The sequence below is a fragment of the Phlebotomus argentipes genome, unplaced genomic scaffold, assembly GCF_947086385.1.
Source record: "Phlebotomus argentipes unplaced genomic scaffold, Phlebotomus argentipes genome assembly contig_6, whole genome shotgun sequence".
Taxonomy (NCBI): domain Eukaryota; kingdom Metazoa; phylum Arthropoda; class Insecta; order Diptera; family Psychodidae; genus Phlebotomus; species Phlebotomus argentipes.
This window is the reverse complement of record NW_026776145.1, coordinates 2,955,997-2,975,136: the sequence shown is the minus strand read 5'-3', so window position 1 is coordinate 2,975,136 and position 19,140 is coordinate 2,955,997. Positions and strand designations below refer to the sequence as shown.

General features: G+C 37.7%; 4 protein-coding genes across 8 annotated transcripts; 1 reads left to right on the top strand and 3 right to left on the bottom strand.

The window, feature by feature from the left end:
• Positions 1-330: 330 nt before the first annotated feature.
• Positions 331-1,518, top strand: LOC132265962 (attacin-B-like). The gene has a single exon (XM_059766768.1). It carries the CDS (start codon positions 637-639, stop codon positions 1,171-1,173), a length of 537 nt encoding a protein of 178 aa, XP_059622751.1. The 5' UTR covers positions 331-636; the 3' UTR covers positions 1,174-1,518.
• A 130-nt stretch (positions 1,519-1,648) lies between these two features.
• On the bottom strand, positions 1,649-5,961 carry LOC132265946 (uncharacterized). 2 transcript variants are annotated; one of them, XM_059766751.1, is made up of 7 exons: positions 5,264-5,961; positions 4,944-5,076; positions 4,111-4,198; positions 3,858-4,039; positions 3,209-3,338; positions 2,173-3,146; positions 1,649-2,110 (listed from the first exon to the last, which is right to left on the bottom strand). In XM_059766751.1, the coding sequence occupies exons 1-7, from the start codon at positions 5,310-5,312 to the stop codon at positions 1,783-1,785; spliced, it is 1,884 nt and encodes a 627-aa protein (XP_059622734.1). In that variant the 5' UTR covers positions 5,313-5,961; the 3' UTR covers positions 1,649-1,782. The 2 variants fall into 2 exon arrangements, with proteins under 2 accessions (XP_059622734.1, XP_059622740.1); XM_059766757.1 differs by having other exon boundaries at positions 2,173-3,143.
• Positions 5,962-7,313: 1,352 nt separating this feature from the next.
• On the bottom strand, positions 7,314-12,723 carry LOC132256852 (phospholipid phosphatase homolog 1.2 homolog). 3 transcript variants are annotated; one of them, XM_059753435.1, is made up of 6 exons: positions 12,437-12,723; positions 11,712-11,902; positions 8,552-8,703; positions 8,268-8,485; positions 7,905-8,205; positions 7,314-7,844 (listed from the first exon to the last, which is right to left on the bottom strand). In XM_059753435.1, the coding sequence occupies exons 2-6, from the start codon at positions 11,755-11,757 to the stop codon at positions 7,704-7,706; spliced, it is 858 nt and encodes a 285-aa protein (XP_059609418.1). In that variant the 5' UTR covers positions 11,758-11,902; positions 12,437-12,723; the 3' UTR covers positions 7,314-7,703. The 3 variants fall into 3 exon arrangements, with proteins under 3 accessions (XP_059609418.1, XP_059609428.1, XP_059609410.1); XM_059753445.1 differs by lacking the exon at positions 12,437-12,723 and having other exon boundaries at positions 11,712-11,945; XM_059753427.1 differs by lacking the exons at positions 11,712-11,902; positions 12,437-12,723 and adding an exon at positions 8,788-9,743.
• A 170-nt stretch (positions 12,724-12,893) lies between these two features.
• LOC132256838 (phospholipid phosphatase homolog 1.2 homolog) lies at positions 12,894-18,100 on the bottom strand. 2 transcript variants are annotated; one of them, XM_059753408.1, is made up of 7 exons: positions 17,850-18,100; positions 15,326-15,518; positions 15,084-15,235; positions 14,805-15,022; positions 14,435-14,735; positions 14,246-14,371; positions 12,894-13,022 (listed from the first exon to the last, which is right to left on the bottom strand). In XM_059753408.1, the coding sequence occupies exons 1-7, from the start codon at positions 17,934-17,936 to the stop codon at positions 12,906-12,908; spliced, it is 1,194 nt and encodes a 397-aa protein (XP_059609391.1). In that variant the 5' UTR covers positions 17,937-18,100; the 3' UTR covers positions 12,894-12,905. The 2 variants fall into 2 exon arrangements, with proteins under 2 accessions (XP_059609391.1, XP_059609399.1); XM_059753416.1 differs by lacking the exon at positions 14,246-14,371.
• Between the last annotated feature and the right edge of the window lie 1,040 nt (positions 18,101-19,140).

Below are 19,140 nucleotides of genomic sequence, written 5' to 3'. Positions count from 1 at the left end.
GTAATTATTCCTCCGATATGATAATTGAATTGAGTGAGTGTGAAAGTGTCTCGGGGAAAGTGGAAATGCTTTTAAAGTTGTCCTGTTGTTGGATAGAATGATGGAGAAGATAATTTAATGCTGGAATTATCCTGTGCGAATGAATTTATACGCTAAAACCCCCAAAGACATTTTATAATCAAAGGTTATCAGTGACTGAAAGAGCGCTGAGAAGTATTCATATTGAAGAAAATGCGCTTGTGTGTTATATAATTGAAGAAAAAACATTCTAGTCATTCACCTTTTGCTTTTGGCGCTTTTGTTCATTCTCAATCATGCGTTTTTTTGCTCTTGATCGCTATGAGATCATTTCACTCTCATTCATAAGAAGTGGACAAAAAATGAAGTGAGTACTGAAGGATGATCGTCTTCCCATACACTGCAGTTCGGAGGAATCCCCAGAGCGGTGATTCCCTGTGTTAGAAATGATAATTCTGTTGAGACGTTGCGAAGGGGATTTTTCTCTGATTACGGGAAGTTTTCCTCATCTCATCGGGAGTATATATAAAGTCGCGGTGTTTTCAGATGGATCACAAGTTCTCAGCAATTTGAATTGGCAAGAAGTCAAGTGAATTCCTTCAAAGAATCTCATTCAAAATGATCTCAGTCAAAGTTGTGTTCTTACTTGCCTGCGCAGTGTCTGCTGCTCTTGCATATCCTTTGGAGTATCCTGAGGAGTCCGTTCCCCTAGATCTCGTGGAAGAGTTGCTGCATTTTCTGCCTCTGCCTGTGAGGGATCGCGTGCGTCGCCAGACGATCTTCGGCGGTGTGACTCCAGGAAGTGCAGGAGGTGTTCAGGGAACAATTGGCGCTCGGGGAACTCTGTATGAGAACGGCGGACATCGCGTCGACGGACATGGCAGCGTGTCTCGCCAGTGGCATCCCACAGGACCCACGACTCTCGGTGCGGGAGTTGACTACACCGGACCAAGAGGATCTGCGTCCGTGAACGCCCAGCATCAGCATCGCTTCGGCACGAGTCTCGGCATTGAGGGCAAAGCCAATCTCTACAGGAGCCCTAATGGAATGACGTCCTTGGACGCCACCGGAGGCTATCAGCGCCACTTTGGAGGACCCTTCGGCACATCTAAGCCCAATTACAACGTCGGATTGGGACTCACTCATCGCTTCTAAGCCCAAATATTTATTTTCCTTCACCTCTGGACGTTATTTAAAAACATTGAAATTTATTGGTTAATTTTAGTAAAATAAATTTTATTCAACAACGCTTGTAACAAAATACCAGTCTTTCTTGATCCTATTTCTTAGTCTTACAATCAATCATACGCCAAGATGCAAAAAATTCATCTCATCGAATTGGATTAGTCTAAGGCAGTTTTAAGGCTATCAGGAAGAGAATATTTCTCTTAATCTGATGGACTTAAAGCTACTCTTTGAACATAACAACAATTATACTATTTTCTCTGATTGGATACAGTTATTCAAAAGTTTCCTCTCTGGTCTGAGCATACATTTACATTTACAGCCATATTGTTTTCTTTCAGAGCTACTCAAGATTCCGAAGAAAGTAAAATTATCACGACAAAAGGTAAGACCAGACCTATTCTTTAAGCTGGATTTTCTTATTTGTGTTTGATAGACAGATTCGTGTATAAAAAATTCTGTTTATTTACGAATAGATCACAACTGAATCTTGAACTTTGACGGTTTATGAAAGCACTAGCCAGTTAATCTTACTTAGTATTGATCAATCAGGTACAGAATCTTGAGCAACGGAGTCAATCATTGAAAGGCAAAGAGTAGGATGAAGAAGGGAACAGCCAGGACGCATAGCAGGTAGACAGCTGTCCTAGGCTCACATTCAGATGTGAAAACGTATTCTTCGTTTGAGTGCGATGATTTATCCTTCACCGGCAACTCGAGAACCACCTTTTCATTGCTCAGGAAGTCCAGCGGAAGAGAACACTGACTCGTCGTTTGATTACAAACTGCCATTGGTTGTGTGACGTTGTAAATGATTTTGTGCAGGTCAAATTTCACGCGAATGTAGTTCTGCTGAACCTCATTTTCGCTGTTGAAGACGAAGAAGTAGTATCCAGTTCGGGGAACACTGAGCAAGAGAGCAAGATTAGATGTTGGAAAATAGGATCTCAAAGAGTGATTATTCCTTACGTGTAAGTGATGGTGTTGGCAAAGCTTGCCCTGTGCAGGTGATCCTCGGACTTTTTGCGATCGCAGTCACGATGCGGCGTCAGTGGGAGACTTAGAATCAATCCAGCGCAATTGAGAAGTGCTTCTTCACTTGAAGAGAAAGATGACCAAAATTCAGAGTTTGACTTGTCATTGAGAGTGGCTTCATTGAGGACGTAGTGATGCTCAGCATGACCGTCTGGTGTAAATCCCTCTTCCAGAGCTGAATTCTTCTCTCCGTCGTCTTGAGACAAATCCGCCTCGATGGCTGTTTTGAAGATAATATCACGACGCTTTCGGAGGAGTTCGTCGAATTCTCCCTTGTTCTCCTTCGATTTGTTCTCCTTCGATTTGTCCTCCTTTGATTTGTCTCTTTTCCCACTAAATGCCAACTTTATGTCGCTCGTTGAGACTTGATCACCCACTTTTTCTATCAACTCCGTTTGCAATTCTCGCAGAATTTTTCGCCCCCTGAGGCCCATGTTTCTCAGCTTGTGCAGCAATTCATCAAACACTTCCGAAGATGTTTGATTTTTATCGTCTTTCATTAGGGATTCACTGATATTGGAATATTCACTCACATTGTCTTTGGCATTGTTCCCTTTTTCGGTCTTTTTCGCAGACTTATTTTGAATCCCACGATTCACGAATTCTGTGTTTGGCTCCGCTTTTTCCGACGCTACATTGTCTCCGTCGTTTTCTACTGAGTGTACAGTTGAGATTGTCTTATTGGGCTTTGATCTTTCGGCCTTGTACACGAGCTGACTGAGAAGTTCTTTCATTTCTTTTGCTGTAATATCGGAATCCTCGCTTGTCTCAGCAGACGCCTTCCTATTGCGATTTAATGTGTATTTATTGGCATTCTCTTGGGCAACTGGATCGAGAAAGGCAATCTCTGGCTTGGATCTCTTCAGTAAATCGACACGATTGGATGGGGCATCGCCATTCTCGTCCTGCTGAATTAAGAGGGAAATTTGTGATGTTGCAAATTGCTTAGTATGTTTATTGATTCACTCACTTCCTTCTTCTCGCGCTCCAATTCAATTTCCCGCAGTTCCTCATCCTCCTCAGATGAGTCGTCGCCAATGTAGGCGCACTCGTGGAGATGTCTGTGACCTCTAATTAAAATGAGAGATGCTCCGGGCCATCTAAAATTGACGGAGCAATTAGTAAAATTCGTAAGAGACAAAGCCAATGGGTATCGCAGATGATTTTCCGCACGATGAGCGATCAAGTGCACGCGCTATCAGTCCGAGGGAGTAATTAAACACTCGAGAGAGACATGATCGCAATAAAATTGAGAGAATGATGACGACGTAATTATTTCGATTGCTTTTTTCGGATCGTCAGAGGTAGTATAGAATCATAAAAAATCATAAATACAAGTTTTACGACTATCACGGCCGGATGACAACACTAATATTCACCGGTAGAATTTCTCCTTCTGAGGATTAAGTTGTAATCTGTCAGATAAGATGTTCCAAGATGCTCAATGCAATTGCAAAGGCCGTTTGTATTTGACTTGCAACTATATTATTATCACGAGACTATCCGTTGCATTTCCAAGACCTCCAAGAGGTTGTAAATTTCGCAAACATTTGAGAAACTAACGTCAGAGTTAATCACAGTGTTGACGGAGATGCAATAAATGGGAGATTTTTCCGTACCTTGAGCAGCTGGACACAGTAACTGTGGATCCTTTGAGCAGATAAAAGCCCCAATACTCTTTCATGTCGTCATCGAGCAGCAGGTGCCTCGTCATATCCACAGACAGACGATCTTTGGAGATTGTGGGCAAATTGGGCATGAGAAAGGCATTAAAGGAAACGTTGGCTTTGACAATTTGCCGCTGGAAATACACAACATTGAAGTGCAATGAGAAACAAGTGGACGCACTGTGTTACTTTAGAGAGACATTACTTGGCACCACGTTGTTGAGACTTTGCTGTCTATGAGCCGCATGTCTGAAATTCCTAGCGGATAAAGCTGCGCATCGTATACTCGATACCTAAAGCAATATTGATTTAATAGAATATTAGAGGAAACATTGCTGGCAGATTGAGTGGCGTGATAAGAAATGCAGGCCTTACTATGAGCGATGATGTTAAGGAAGTTTTCACTTATATAACATTTGCGGTGAGTGGAAAATTCTCATTTATCTGAACATACATGCCCCGAAATCTTAAAATTTGTGGAATTCTTGGTAACAGGGTGAGTGGAAATTTGTAATGAAGTCATTTCACATCAAAATAATGAGTTAATGTCTATAGGTTCACTCTGTAAGCTTAAAAAAAAGCGGAACATAGGCAATCAGCATTACAATTTACGTACATATTTTATCAGCAAAGATAGACTTTAATAAAAAAGAGATGTTCACTGAGAAACAACGAGCAAAGCTTAGTGTTCAATTAGTTGTTTTGACTGTTCAAATCAAGTATTCATTTGATCAATCGCAGACAGAAAATAACTTGCACTTTTTTTTCTATTTTATCTCCAAATTTTCTATCAGTGCCTCTTCAGACAAATCGCAATCGATTGATACATTATTTTGTATGAAATCTTATCTGCATTGATTATGGCATTCAAGTATCAAGATTCTGCATTATCTGAAAGACCTTTGAGACTAAAAGCAGCTGGTGGATTTTCTATTGAAATTTCAGGGCGGATCTCAGACTGATTTGCATTGTATTAAGTGCGCAATTTATGTTTGATGAGTAAGTGCAATTGCCACATTCGAGAAGCTTCAAATATACCTTAAATAAATGGGAACCGAGATTAGTATTCCTGGCATGACAATTCCCAGGAGGAAGAGCCTGATGACTTTTCTTGGTCCAGACCATGACTTGGTTTTGCGCCAATTCGGTGTGAATTTCAGGGTGAATCCATCTATAGGATGTTTGAAATAATAAGAAATTGGGAGAACAATAAAGTGAGGGCAACATATAAATAGACTTTCCGCACAAACAACATGAGAAAGTCTTAAATATCTAAATTTAAACATCAACTGTGGAGGATTTTATCATGCGATTTATCAAGAGGTTCACATTGAGGGAAACGCTTTTCCACAAATTACCTTGCAAAGGGCGCAGAGACTCGGCTTCCTGGCGTTCTATCGTCTCCATTATAACTCTTCACGCTCTCAGCATAACAATCGGCACTATTGAGACTTGGGTTCTCACGACTTTTAGCAATATGGTTTGAGGAAGTTGAATTTACGAGTGATCTATTTCAGTGTCACTCCGTGACTAAAACTGCTCGCCTATCTCGCACAATGGTGAGGCTCTATCCGCAAGAATTGCAGTATTATATGCGTATTTACAGAAACTGTGACAATTTGGCTGATAATACGATTTCTTGATCAAATATATGTACTTAAACACTCATTAAATGTTATGATGGCTGTAAATTTCACTTAATTTATTGTACAACACAGTATATAGTACTGGAGTATAATCTCGAGCACTCCGATCTTTTATATCTCCAGACGTGAGTATTTTCGCTACCAAGTTGAGGAGAAGAGCACAGAAATTTAACAGAAGTTCTCGCGCAATTTTTTCCGCCACCTCTTGTTTTTACTCCACTGGTGAATGCACGTGGTAAAAAAGGCTAGAGAGCCAAACACTGACTTAAATAAGATGGTTTTTTGCCTTGATTTCACCCCATGCCACTCCTGATAACTGACACAGAGATAGTGAGGCGGGAGAGATGGAAAATGTCAGAACTGTGAACAAACGCCTGAAATCGAGATGTTCACATTAATGTGGCTTTGTGAGGACTGATTTTACTTATTCTCACCACTTAGTAGTATTTAGTGATCGCACATGCCGTCCCCTTGTTACACTCACAGAAACAAGATATTTATAAATGCCTTATGAAATTATCGGGCGGCTAAAATGTTCACTTGATAAGGCCCTATGGGAGTATTGAAAACCCACACAGAGACACATGGCCATGCGAAGAGTGGCCCAACTGCGAGGGGAACCAGAAAAATAACTCAATGAAATTTATAAAATTCTAATTAATACAGCGATACATATATGACGAAACGTGTGATGAGAATAACAAGTTTTCCCGCCACTTGTCACTTATCTTTTGAGATTTGCATGAAAACTTCTTAATTTGATAGGCAAATCACAGGACGAGGAGCTAATTGGCCAGCAATTAAAAGTACGTTGTAATATTTTCATTAATATATGAAGCATTCGCCATACATTTTAGTTTGTTTTCGCTACAGAACATTTGCTATCTAATTGAGAACAAACGAGATCACTAAAGTGACATTGCATTGGCTTGATTTAAAGTAAATTCCCTGGAACTCATGATAATTGCAGAAAGATAGTGAATAAAGTGTAATTCTGCGAATTTCGCGGATTCAGCTTTCATCTTTCCGACGTTTTCCGATGACATTTGGGAAGATCGTTTAATTGCGAATCATGAACGATAAGGACAAGGATTTTGCATTGAAGAAGGTTTACTCGTATCAGCTTTTAATCAAAATCAATAAATATTGTACATTTGTGTCATGTCCACTGAGGCCAATTGTGCAGAAATCTAAATTTTATTGAGCATAGGAAGACAAATAGATATTTAAGAAAAGTTAAGAACTTTTACAGAGAATATGAGATACTGAAGGCATTATAATTTACCAAATAAACTCACTTCTCAACCTTCCATTAGAGAAAACGCTTTACAAGTGCATCAAATAATCAAATTTCGTCAACCGCAGCCATTTGGAGGTAAGGTAAACGCTTGACCTACATAATATTTTTGTCTCAAGTATCTCTCGGATATGTATATGCAATTAAGCAATATTGAATAGGGAGTTTGTACACAATTGTAGTTACATTTATATGCTGTTGCGCACCATTCTTGCAGTGTATGGAAGAATTTTCTTACTTACCGTCTGTTGAATCCATTAGCAACTGACTTTGAGATGGTTACCACGCGTTGAATGAACCTTTTGCGCGAAAGTGTACTTGAAGAATGCTAGAGGCGAAGGGCCGATCGGAAATTAATATACTTTACGAGCGCGATAACATCCAAACTGTTTCAAAAGAGATCGAATGGGGGACTATTGTTCGATTTTCTTCTTCACATGATTCAGAACGTCGTAAATAATAACATTTCGATAATATCGCTTATTTTATTCGCATGTTCACCTTTTTCTGCATATGCAGTTTTTTTTATTACATTTCTTGGAAAGTTTGTATACAAGACTGTCTTTCTAGTTGACTATGCTTGTGACTTACTTAAAGGAAAATAATAATTGTGGAATCTCTAGTATCCAGTCTACGTGATAAAAGGATGTTCTTACTCTTATGAAACATAATACCCATAATACTATCAAAAGTCAAAATCAATTGGCTTAATCTTATGGAAAAATGCGAGAGTTTACTACTGATATGATATAATGAATTGTGTGATGAAAGGCAATAGGTAATGATCATAATACAGTTTTGAGTATCACAGACAAGTGAGAAAGTATTTCTCAATCTTCTCTATAAAAATGTGTGTTATACTGCACTTAAATTAGTACTCAGAGTTGTCTCTTCGCGATCTTTGAGGGAATTTTTCGCCAGAACTCCATTTTGGGATGCTACATCAGAGTTTGTATTATTCCTGCAACCTCTAAAATTGTTGCACATGACTTTGCACTGAAAATAGAAAGATATGTTGTACTGAAGAAGAGAAACAATTTAAGTGACTAAACTTACCGTGAAATATGCCAATATTATTCCTAAAATTACTCCAGCCAGAACATCAAACCAATGATGTCGATGATCAGTCATTCTTGAGACAGATGCGAAGCACGCCCAAGAAATGCAGAGGGTGTAAATAAGAGGCATTAACAGCATGCATCGCAGTTTGGGAATTCTCTTTTGGAAGTACCAAATCAGGAAAATCGCTTCGAAGAATGCCAATGACGAATGTCCAGATGGGAAGGACTTCTGACTGTCTCTGACGAAAGCTAAACTATCGACAGTGTTCTTACACGTGTAGCGGAAAATGATTTCTCTGAAAAGATCGTGAGATTGTAAACAAATCGCATTTTTGCACACTCGTAGATTGTGCAATACCCAGGTTGGCAGACGTCCATAACGTCGGGACGGCAAGAGTAGAAGAAGTGAGGACGAAGACCTCCAACGATAACTTTAAGGGTTTCAACTATTGCTAAATTCATTATCACGCCTATGTAGTACTTCTTAAACCAATAATAAGCCTTCTTCAGCGAAGTTCTGGTCCGTGAAAGCTTCAGGTTTGTGGGTTTTGCATAGAAAGCTTCGGTGACCCATAACTAGAGAAGCAAATGTGCATGAGTCAAGTAGGGAAATAAATTTGCAATAAGTTATTATTGACTTACAATGAAGAATGGAATAAAAGTTGATAAGACAATAACTGCCGCTGTAATCGTATCTCCATTGTACTTGAAGGACAACGATGGGTCCTTGCACTGGAACTCACGCTGCTTGTGAGGAAACCAGCCACATTCGATCACAGCAAACCATGCAGCAACTGGAAGAGAAGGGAAGCCATTATTTTTTTATTAAATTAATATTTCCATACATATCGCAACGTGACGTTTGTGATTACTCTCACCTGCGATTATCTTTTGTTTCTTTGGCATTCGTCTGAGTTTCTCTCTCATTATTTCTAGTCTGAATATTCCGTTGGCATTTATGGGAAAATTGTTTAGAAACATTCTAGCGCACGATTTCTAATTTTCTTATTAAAGCTTTGTATGTTCGCTACTGGCGCGTCAACTGCAATACGTTTTGGTTTCTTTAAATCACATCTCAAGTGAAAGAATCACTTGTGCATTTCACATAAAGAGCTATTATTATTCTACTCTAAAGAGAGAAATCATTTGAGCAAAGTGTCCAGTGGTTATATTGTCAGTTGGCGAGATTAATGACTTGCTGGAAGACTTGCTTCTTATGGCAAAAATCACACTTTGGATTGCAAAAGCAGAGAAATGTGTATTCCTCACAATATCACAATTCTATTGATTTTCCCTTCATTAATCTAATTTGCGAATCTGATTGTCATCGCTATAAAATTATGTAAAGCTTTAGATTAGACAGCACTTTGTGAGATGTTTACGAGTGTGTGTCAGAAATCAATTTGCCTCTGTATTGCTTCACAGCTCTGAAGTTGGTATAGTGCTTTCTTTGGGCTTTTCCACAAATAAATGTATATTCACAAATTGTCTATTTATCTACCGCGACATTTCATGCGGAAAATGCACTTGTCTGACGTTCTTCACATTCAATTTCACACCTTCAGCACTATTTATTGCCATCAACTACACTCGAAAGTCAGTCTGTACTGTTCAGTGGACTGACACAAAATACATGAATAACGTTCACAATTTGGGAAGAACTCGATGTCGTTTTCGTGGCCAGGCACGCATTGGGGGACTTGTATTTTGTCACCTTCGAGGCGATTTCAGAGAAAACTCCGTAAATATTTTGCCTTGCTGTACGAAAAGTGCTCAATTGATGTGAGCATTTCGTGCCTGGCATTCACTACTACTGGAAAAAATCATTTGGTGTGCGGTTTTATTGAGAGTGGTGGGTTTTTGACTGTGTGCAAATCATACGATATCGTACAGAGTAGGTTTTCGACTATGTAACATTTTGTGGAACATGCTGTGCTCTAACATCGTTTCTCGATTAACATTTTAACGCGCACGTGGTAATGATGTTTGATGTCCGCGCTGCAAATTAGCGGAAAAACGACTGTCAAGAAAAAGCAACGACGAGTGCTTAAAATACATACCATATACATATTTACTCTGAGACAATTTCACGTGGATGATTGGTTGCAAGTGTGTATGACAACGTGAAACACGGGAATGAAATATCAACTGCATCATATGTATTCATTTTTAAATATAGGAAGATGTACATATTTCACTTCGGATTTGTTTATATTTCTAGCAAGAATATGTAATTGTGAGAAGCCAAGAAAGTCTGAGTATATCGTGGTGTCTCAAGATAACGCGTTATCAATTTTATGTTATCACTGACGAAAATTGGTTCGATTTATAATTCCAATAATTTCAGGTGGAACTGATAAAGGCTCTTCAGAAGTACCGGTCAGGCAATTTAATGGATCTGTTTTATATCAGGCGTATCAAGTGAATTCTCGGAACTTTGTCGAAATAAAACATAATTATTGATTATATTTCGTTTCGTTTATAGTTAAACTTGTTTAGGGTTGTCCCAAAAATTGTAGAAATTCACCAACAAAAGAGCGACAAAATTAGCGATTTTCACTGCATGTTTTTCTGTAAGTCCATTAAAACCAAGTGCAAAATAGTGAGACATATTGAGATTTATTGGTGGTGAAACGCATGACTCTCTCGCCATTGGACTTTTCTTATCATATTTTGCTGCAATAATTGCAAGTGTATCCACAATGGAATGCTTTTGTGTGATTGAAAAGCAATTGCCGTATAAAAGTTGGACGTGAAAGTATAAATAAGTGTTTATCTTTGATGTCCACTTAGCATCCAATCGATACCGGATGTTTAGTGTTTGAATGAGTCTTTCATCTCAGAGCCAGCAAAACATTTATCAATTTGCTAACTAAATGGTAATGTGGTAGAAATTATGCTGCACTTTGGCTAAAATTATTTATTACCGCCTATTTATCATGATATGTGTAGCAGCTTACATTGAACGAAGATGTTTTCATGAAAAACTTTGCATGACAGCAAAATTGCTGCGGACGATTAATTGCAACTTCTTATTTATTGCTTCATATTTTCAATTTATCAAGTTTTATCAGTCCTTTTTCTTCTCATTGATACAGGTATTATCAGATCATGAGACGCTTTGAGTAATAAATTTCTACAAATTATTACTCATGAGATGATCAATTTTTCTTGTATCCCTCGAATGATTCTGAATTATGATCACAGGAATTTCTCTGACTAGTACCTTTCGAAACATTAAAAATTCCACCTCAGATTAAGATAAGATCGATTTACGCTTGAGAAATCGTCTAAAAATCTTATCGATAAGATAATAGAATTCCTAAGTTCTTATCAGTGTGACTGACTTTCACTACAGACGGAATTGAACTTAACGTGAATGTTTTTTTTTCATCAATCTGCAAGAAAGCTTTGAAACCAAACTACAATCTTTCACTCTCATCTTGTCTCTTTGTTCAATTGTAGGGTATTTTGTACAATTTTGTAAAGAAACGCTAACATAAATCTTCATTCTGAGTCTCCTTTGGTTATCCAATTAACCATATATCACAATTTTCTGGCCACACTGCAAATAACTGTCGTGTAAATCTTCTGTAAAATCTCCTCTCATTTGTGAATTACGATTACTCAAATGACTACGAGACTTTAGTGTGATTTTACACAGTTTAGAGACAAATTTCTTCCTGTCTGGCAACTTCACGCGCGCCCAATTACAAAATTGTCCTCGTGGGCGAAGCATTTTCACTGCTGATTGGAGTGAAAATTTTCGTCTAATTCATATTTATGTATCTGGAATACTCACAGAGGAAGCAAATAATAATGTCCACAGCTATACTTGGCGACAACATGCTAGTTGAGTAATGCAGGGGTCTTTAGCCATGAACATGAGACATCACCCTATGTGATGCATGATTTCTGATTAATATCCGAAAGAAGTCACTTGATAGTCCCATAAGTTGGAAAAATGGACGAAGAATCCATTCATTGATGGCCCTGAAATTAGATTAAAAGAGAGAGATTAAGAGTCAAGAAGGTTAAAGTGTGCATGCAAGACAATTTCCCAACAGATTATGCTCTCTGCATTCCCTTTGTCTCAGCAATGTCTTATATTTCACTCCTCTCAACTGTTATTATATGATATCGCACTGCAACTCTAAATTGCATTATTAAAATGTGGTTTGGTCACTTTGAGGCTGAAAAAATGTGCTGAGACTTAAGATGATACATTGCGACAAGGCTTTTTACACACTTTCAATAATATCACTTAGCAAAAATTAGGGATATTCCGGTTGTAAGATCAACAAAATAAAGCTCTGTGTAGAATTATAAGTTAAGAAAAAGCTGGATTTCGTCTCTGGAGCAATCGTCTGGCTCGCTAATTGATATTGGGCAGAAATAATCTCAATTTTTCGACGTAAATTGAATTTCGGCACATAAAGAATTCTTATCGAGAGATTAGCTCGGAAGAATTTGCAAATGTGTGGCTTAAGCAAAAAATCATCACAAACACTGATAGAATTTACTCACAAGATCATATGAATTTCCTCCTCAAATGGGTAATAATCATGTTAACTGCACAGCACTAAAAATTCAATTATGCTTCTGGAGCAACCTCTTTTTTGGTATAATTAAGTCTCACTAATTAAGTTCATTGTAATCCATATAAGTCCCGCATCTTGTGATGGAAAATATGTTAGGAATTATGCTTGACTCATACAAGATCACGAAGTGTTACAGTCCTCTTTTTCTCTAGTTGAATGCACTGTCTTTAGCAACAATTTAGATGGCACTCGTCGACTGATAAAAGCATACTGGCGTTCTCTTTACAAATCATGCTGTTAAATCCTCCGTCCCGAGACGTTAACGTTCGACAAATTTGATACGAAAACACACGAGAGAAGACACTGTCAGAAAATGTGCCTTTGCGTAACTTTAGTACGCGATATGCGATAGAATATTGACTTGATAGAGAAACAGCTCATATAAATTGACTGGTTTATTTCACGCGTCTTTCTGGATAATTCTGGGTTCTGTAGCCGGCGAAGAGAGGTGTACTGTTGGCACTCCTCTCGTTCTGATATTCCACTTGCAGCAGTTCGGTGTCAGAGTGCATCTTTAAATATAGAAAAATGCACATTAGGCTAATTGCAATATTGTATAAATAGACTGTTTCCATTTCCTCGATCTTATGCTTTCTATAAATATGGACACTTTCCAAATAATGTGTTTAATTGCCCACAGGGTGAGTGTCTCTGACACCTCTAAACACCGTTTCTTTTACTCATTTTATCACCCCTGTGTTTACTTTTTTTAGTTTATGGCCAGAGATTGCCAATGATTTACGCAACACTGATAGTATTCAAGATACTACGTCGATTATATGTATGTACACTCGGATTGGAGTGCAAGTGAAATTTCTCAGCACACACCAAAGAGGTTTCTGAAGCAAATACAATGTCAGAGGGGTGTGTCGATTAATATTTAATTATTCATTAATTTGAAACACGCGCCTGAATAAATGATTATGGCAATAAAGATATGATCTATTGCTGTTGTTGATTTTCCGCAAACACGTGGATTGGTGGTTGTACTAAAATTTTAGCGCTCAAGGGGCTTCACAGTACTCAACAGAGAGTTTTAGGTATTACGGAAAAAAAATCTCTTTATTAAATGATTCAAAAGCGTAAATGAATCCTCCAATAATGTGTATATACAGAAAAATAGCCACTAAATCTAATGAAAGCAACCAATAAAACTCTTGGTCACATTTTGTACATTTTACTTAAAACGCACTTGAGCAAAACAACGGTATAAAAATGAAAACTATTAAATATCTAACATTTTAAAAACTATCACTTTAGAAAGTGCGATATGCAATTCCTTGGAATGTCTCTAAAGGAATTCACTCTTTCTAATCGGAATTCTGATATGTAATCTTGTTGGGAAAAATTTACATGTATGTATACTTTGTATGCAATATCAATATACTTCTTGAAAATTAATTATTCAATCTTTTTGACATTCTCATGCCTAGAAGTAGGCATGATTATTATTTATAAGTAATTAAATTGATCTTAATCAACCAATGAATCAAGCATTAGCTAAAGGAAGAATATATTACAAGTTTTTTTTCATGATAGTCGCTCACATTCTGTCTTTGGAAAAATAATATAATAATATATAATTGCTTGATTTTGAGATAATGCAAATTACAAAGTGACAATATAATTATTGATTTTAACATTATTATTATACTAAAATTCCCAAGTCAGAGTGCGACCTTCTAATTTTGAATCTACAGGAAATATCATTCTAGGCATGATGGTCGCCGTTTACATCGTCTTTCCCATTTGTCGTTACAGATATAAGTTTTTCACTTCGCACGTGCAACGACGATGATTCGAGATGTTCATCACTGTAATTCATGTTGAAGACTCTGAAGTTATGGCATAATATTCCCGCCTGAAAAGAGAGAAAAGGACTTTTTCTTGGGATTCTAAAGCCTAACGACGGGTTCGAACTTACAGCGTATGCCGCGAATACGAGGCCTATGCAGGTCCCGCAGAGAACATCCCACCAATGGTGGCGATTGTCAGTGATCCTAGTGATGGCACATGCTGATCCCCAGACGAAACAGAGCGTCTGCAAGAGAGGAACTACCCACTTGCTGCGAACCGAGTGGAAGCGCTTGTAGAGGAACCAAGCCATGAAGAGGGCCTCGTAGAATCCCACAGAAGCATGTCCCGATGGGAAAGATCTGAAGCTGTCGTTCACTAACTGTGAAGATAGTTCGGTATTTGTACACGTGAAGTCACTGATGAATGTTCTGTAATAGTAAAAAACAGATTGATTCAATGATTTATTTGACAAATGAAATGCTGAGGTGAGTTTATACCCAATTGTGCAATTCACAGCTGTATCTGGACGGCAGGAATCCAAAAAGTGTGGTCTCGACTCACCCATAAGAGTCTTAATAGCTTCAATAATGGCTAAGTGAATGGAGAAGCCAATAAGGAATTTGTTGTACCAGTAAAGGGACACGTATAGAGATCGCTTCCATAGAGGAAGCCTGTTGGAATGTCCTCTCATCTTGAGAGCTTCTATCAACCATATCTGAAAGATACAAGGATTAAAGTATGTGGTGGGGAAATATTGAGAATTACTCCAAACTCACTAGGAACAGTGGTATGATAATACTGCCTAAAACCATACCAGTAGATATGGTATCTCCTCTAAATTTGAAGCCTATGGAAATATCACCGCAGATGAAACCTCTCTTATTCGAGGGAATAATTGCGAGCTCGACTAGAATTACCCAAAGCAGAACTGAAAGAAAGATTGATGCAAATTTACATGTGTGATAATTTGATAAGGAAGTGAAGCAATTAGTGTTTGCAATTTGCTATTTATGCTTACAGAGCAGACACAGCGATATGTCGGTGAAGATAGCTAGCGTGCCCATTTTCTTGATGAACGCTTTCACAGTGGGAAAGTCAGTGGAGGAATCTCGACTCGTTCGTCCCGAATCTGGAGTTACTTGAGGCAAGGGTAGTTTGCAGGTGTCGCTGGTGGTGAGTTCCGGGATTGTGTGCCCGAAATTGAAATGACCCTGAAAGAAATTATAGGAAAAACTTGCAATGTTCAGACAGATGTTCAGATTGAATAATTTAGACAGCGCAACACTTGAGAATAGCGTCGTTTTCATGCTTCAGTAAATAAACATAAAGTGTGTCTTACTGTATAAGGTGCATTTTTAAAGAGCAAGGCAAACATTTAGCTCTTTAATAAATTCTCATATCATTGCATTGATTTGTCTACAGTTTCGAGATTTACAATACATTAAATTCACTTGCTCCAATTTTCAGTAATTAAGACAATAATGTTCAAAAATATTATTGTGGGTTTCTCGTAATTTGACAATTTATTGAGTAAAAGTTAAAGTGAAACTATAATTGGATTATATGTCGTATTACAATTGATAAGTGGAAAAGAAAGTTTGTCTAAAGGTTTCGTCATTTTCGTCAATCAGGAAAACAAACTGTCTTTCCAGACAACCTTTAAGGTGAAGTCAATGAAATGGCACGAATTATATTGATTTCTGTTTAAGCAAATAACGCGTTCTCGCACTTGACCTTTGCAATTAATTATCGCAGCTTTGAAAATGCAACTTATCACAGTAATCAATCACCTTATTTGAAGTGAGACACTATTTATTATTTCAATAAGTGAATTTTCCGGTTACTGTTATTATTAAATCGTTTGAGAATTGTGTTTGAAACTTTTTGCGATATATTTATCTTAATATGGGATATTTTTAAGCACCAGTTCTGACTCAAGATTAATACTTTTCAAGTTAGATGCGAATACTTTGAGAAATGAAACTGCACTGGTGTCTCCAAAGAACACTTTCCATTTAAATCCCTCGAGTGACCACCTCTTAATGTGTTACCGTCGAGTGCATGAAAGGAAAACAGAGAACATTGTCACACTCTATAGATAATATCAATAATGAGTTCTGAAGTATCACGTTATGATAAATAATCTTACATGTCAACTACCTTTCTCTGAGATCATGATCAGAAGGTACATTTGAGGAGATCTTTTAGCCTCAATTCTTAGAGTAAAATCTCCGAACTCATAAATTTAATTTATTAAATAAAATATGTTCTACTCATTATTCCCCCTCGTGCGTGTGCCTTTTGAATACTACACGACCTGCATGGGAATCCAATTCATCGCGCGGTCTCTGGATTATACGTTCATCCACAGCAGTTTCTAATTTGCCCAACACTATGTACTGATTGAAAAAATTAAATATTTCCGCACTGCAACCCCTTTCAATACCCAGTTCATGACTCCATTGGACGTTTGAGAGAGTCTGCATCGATAGCACAAAGCTTTTAGAGTCTCCCTCGATTCATTGGTCACCAGTGTTCTCTTAATAAAATTCCCAGTTTGGAATTTACATCTATTTTCAGCCAATTTTAGCTCTTGAATGATTTGCGAGCTTACTGTATTGTTTGTATTTCTTTTTTTTATCCAGCACAAATTCCATTTGCATCCGTTGAGAGAATCATCTCTAAATTCTTATGATTTCACGTGTGTTGAGTTATTTTGCGGCATTGCGCATTCATTTAAATTTCTGATGAGCTCCAGTGAGCATTGACCATTTTCTACGTCATTACATGCGACAGAGAATTTTCCAACCAGCACAGGTAGTTTTGTGAGTCAATTTGTGCGGTTGTGTAAAACAATTAATTACCAATGTAGAGTTTTTGTATATCAAAAATTTCTCGCTTTGTGATTTTATATTCAAAAACACGAAAGCTATAATTGGCAGTTTCTTGATAGGCTCAAATAGTTTCATTTTCACCTGAGCATGTTCTGCATGACTTCGGAAACACTTTCGTTTTTTGTAAGAATTCTTGTAAACTCAGCAGTTTAGACTTTGCTCAATATCTTTCTCAAACACGAGGATTCCCCCATTCACACAAATCTCAGCTTGCTGTGAGTCTGTGAGCGAATCAATGGAGGGCAACTAATACCTGAGAATATCTCTGGAGAAATTCTTAAGCAATTACTCATCACATCATCTCTTTTGTGGTATATTCAGGCATGATTGTCGCTCATAGAGATTGAAAAAGCCTGTGACGCATTCAATGAAGATCTTAAGCATAGCCGGTGTGATTTTTCCATGAGTTATCACGGTAAATTCATTGCCAAGTGATAAATTCTTCTCAGTGTTCGCGGTGTTTGCGCGATGTCTGGAGCAGAAGCGTAAAATATATGACGGCGGTGTAAAAAATTTGCAATACTGCTTTGAGTTGAAATTGAATATGTTTCTACTATGTATTGATTACAGCTTCGAACTTCCATCAATGTATTTCTTCCACTTCATCGCGAAATATGCATCGAAACTCAAGATAAGACCAAGAAATACCTCCAATTTGTCATCACCGTTGGTGGTGTAGATGATTTTGGATGTTCCTCCAATAATACACTTATCCATCGGCTTTTCCGCAGACATTTTCTCTGTCACTGTTCACCGTTTTCGGTACAATTTTCTCACCCACTTTGCCAGCACAACTCTCACTCTCGAGGCACGAAACGTGAATGGCTACAGTTGTGATCGTGGCACACGTTCGAGGGAGAGCCACACTTTCGTGTACGATTTTACCTCTCTCGCGAATGACTGTGCACTGAATCATACAATCAGAGAATCCCTCCTAATATATTTTGATGTGAATGTTTTCAAAACTCCAACTGCTCGAGATAATATTGAGTATCACGCTGTGGAGGTGTTTCAGAGACGAGTGGTAATTTCTCAGAGAGGAAATAAATGTCGCACATTTTTTTGCCAAGTAAGCGATTGTACTTTATCTCAAAGTGTGACGAATTGTGCGCGTATTGAAGCTAATTGTGATGTAAAATTTCATTATCAAGCTAATGATTCAGACGAACACCTGTAGAATGGTTCTCGTGTTGACATGGCTTGATCCAAATTTGCGTTGATAGCGCCAAGACAAATCACTTTATTACCAATGATATACAATCGAGTGGATCATGCAAAATGCCACCCATGTTGTATTTTATCAAAAAATCACACACCATGAAACTACAAATTACCTCAAGATGGACAGGAATGCAAAACAAACATTTCCACAGAGTATTGAAATGATTGTTTATCAGTTTGAGGACGGAACCTCGCTTCAGTTTAATCCTCTTCCATATCCTATTCATCAGTCAATTAACCGATCGCGCTTAATGGCAACGATCGGAAAATCGTCTAAGTTAATTCCAAGGCAGAAGTTCGCTGAGAGTCACGATAGGGCCTTGCGCGAAAGCAGCAGCATTACTATGGAAAGGCGCAACTGATAGTAGCCAATATCGAGGTTTACTTGAAATCTAAAATCAACTAAATGTTTATTAAGTCTGATATTGAAGAATTTTTCAGCACAATATCACTGTAGGAATGTTTTCCGTTAAAATGATGAGATTTGTGCAAATTGAGGATTTTCCTTATCATTGTTATCATATACGATTGTTAATGAGAGATTTTTTGAATCTGACTTTAATCTTGGAAGAAGTATTATTGTGACTGACATTAAAACTATTACACGACAATTAAACTATAATGTAAACAATTCCAATTGGATCTTTTCCTAGTTAAATTGCGTCGAAGTTCAGTGATAAAGCAATCAAAATACCAACTTTATTATTTTCAGGGAAAT

What these genes read in the sequence shown, in the direction of transcription:
- LOC132265962 (XM_059766768.1), top strand. Translation starts at nt 637, where the DNA reads ATGATCTCAGTCAAAGTTGTGTTCTTACTTGCCTGCGCAGTGTCTGCT.
- LOC132265946 (XM_059766751.1), bottom strand. Translation starts at nt 5,312, where the DNA reads ATGGAGACGATAGAACGCCAGGAAGCCGAGTCTCTGCGCCCTTTGCAA. An exon ending in TCGGTTCCCATTTATTTAAG is followed by an intron (nt 4,199 to 4,943) that starts GTATATTTGAAG and finishes ATATTGCTTTAG; the next exon opens with GTATCGAGTATACGATGCGC. An exon ending in TGGAGCGCGAGAAGAAGGAA is followed by an intron (nt 3,147 to 3,208) that starts GTGAGTGAATCA and finishes CTCTTAATTCAG; the next exon opens with CAGGACGAGAATGGCGATGC.
- LOC132256852 (XM_059753427.1), bottom strand. Translation starts at nt 8,890, where the DNA reads ATGTTTCTAAACAATTTTCCCATAAATGCCAACGGAATATTCAGACTA. An exon ending in GAAACAAAAGATAATCGCAG is followed by an intron (nt 8,704 to 8,787) that starts GTGAGAGTAATC and finishes CTTCTCTTCCAG; the next exon opens with TTGCTGCATGGTTTGCTGTG. An exon ending in CTTTTATTCCATTCTTCATT is followed by an intron (nt 8,486 to 8,551) that starts GTAAGTCAATAA and finishes TTGCTTCTCTAG; the next exon opens with TTATGGGTCACCGAAGCTTT.
- LOC132256838 (XM_059753408.1), bottom strand. Translation starts at nt 17,936, where the DNA reads ATGTCTGCGGAAAAGCCGATGGATAAGTGTATTATTGGAGGAACATCC. An exon ending in CATATCGCTGTGTCTGCTCT is followed by an intron (nt 15,236 to 15,325) that starts GTAAGCATAAAT and finishes TCTTTCTTTCAG; the next exon opens with TTCTGCTTTGGGTAATTCTA. An exon ending in CGACAAATGGGAAAGACGAT is followed by an intron (nt 13,023 to 14,245) that starts GTAAACGGCGAC and finishes CTATATTTAAAG; the next exon opens with ATGCACTCTGACACCGAACT.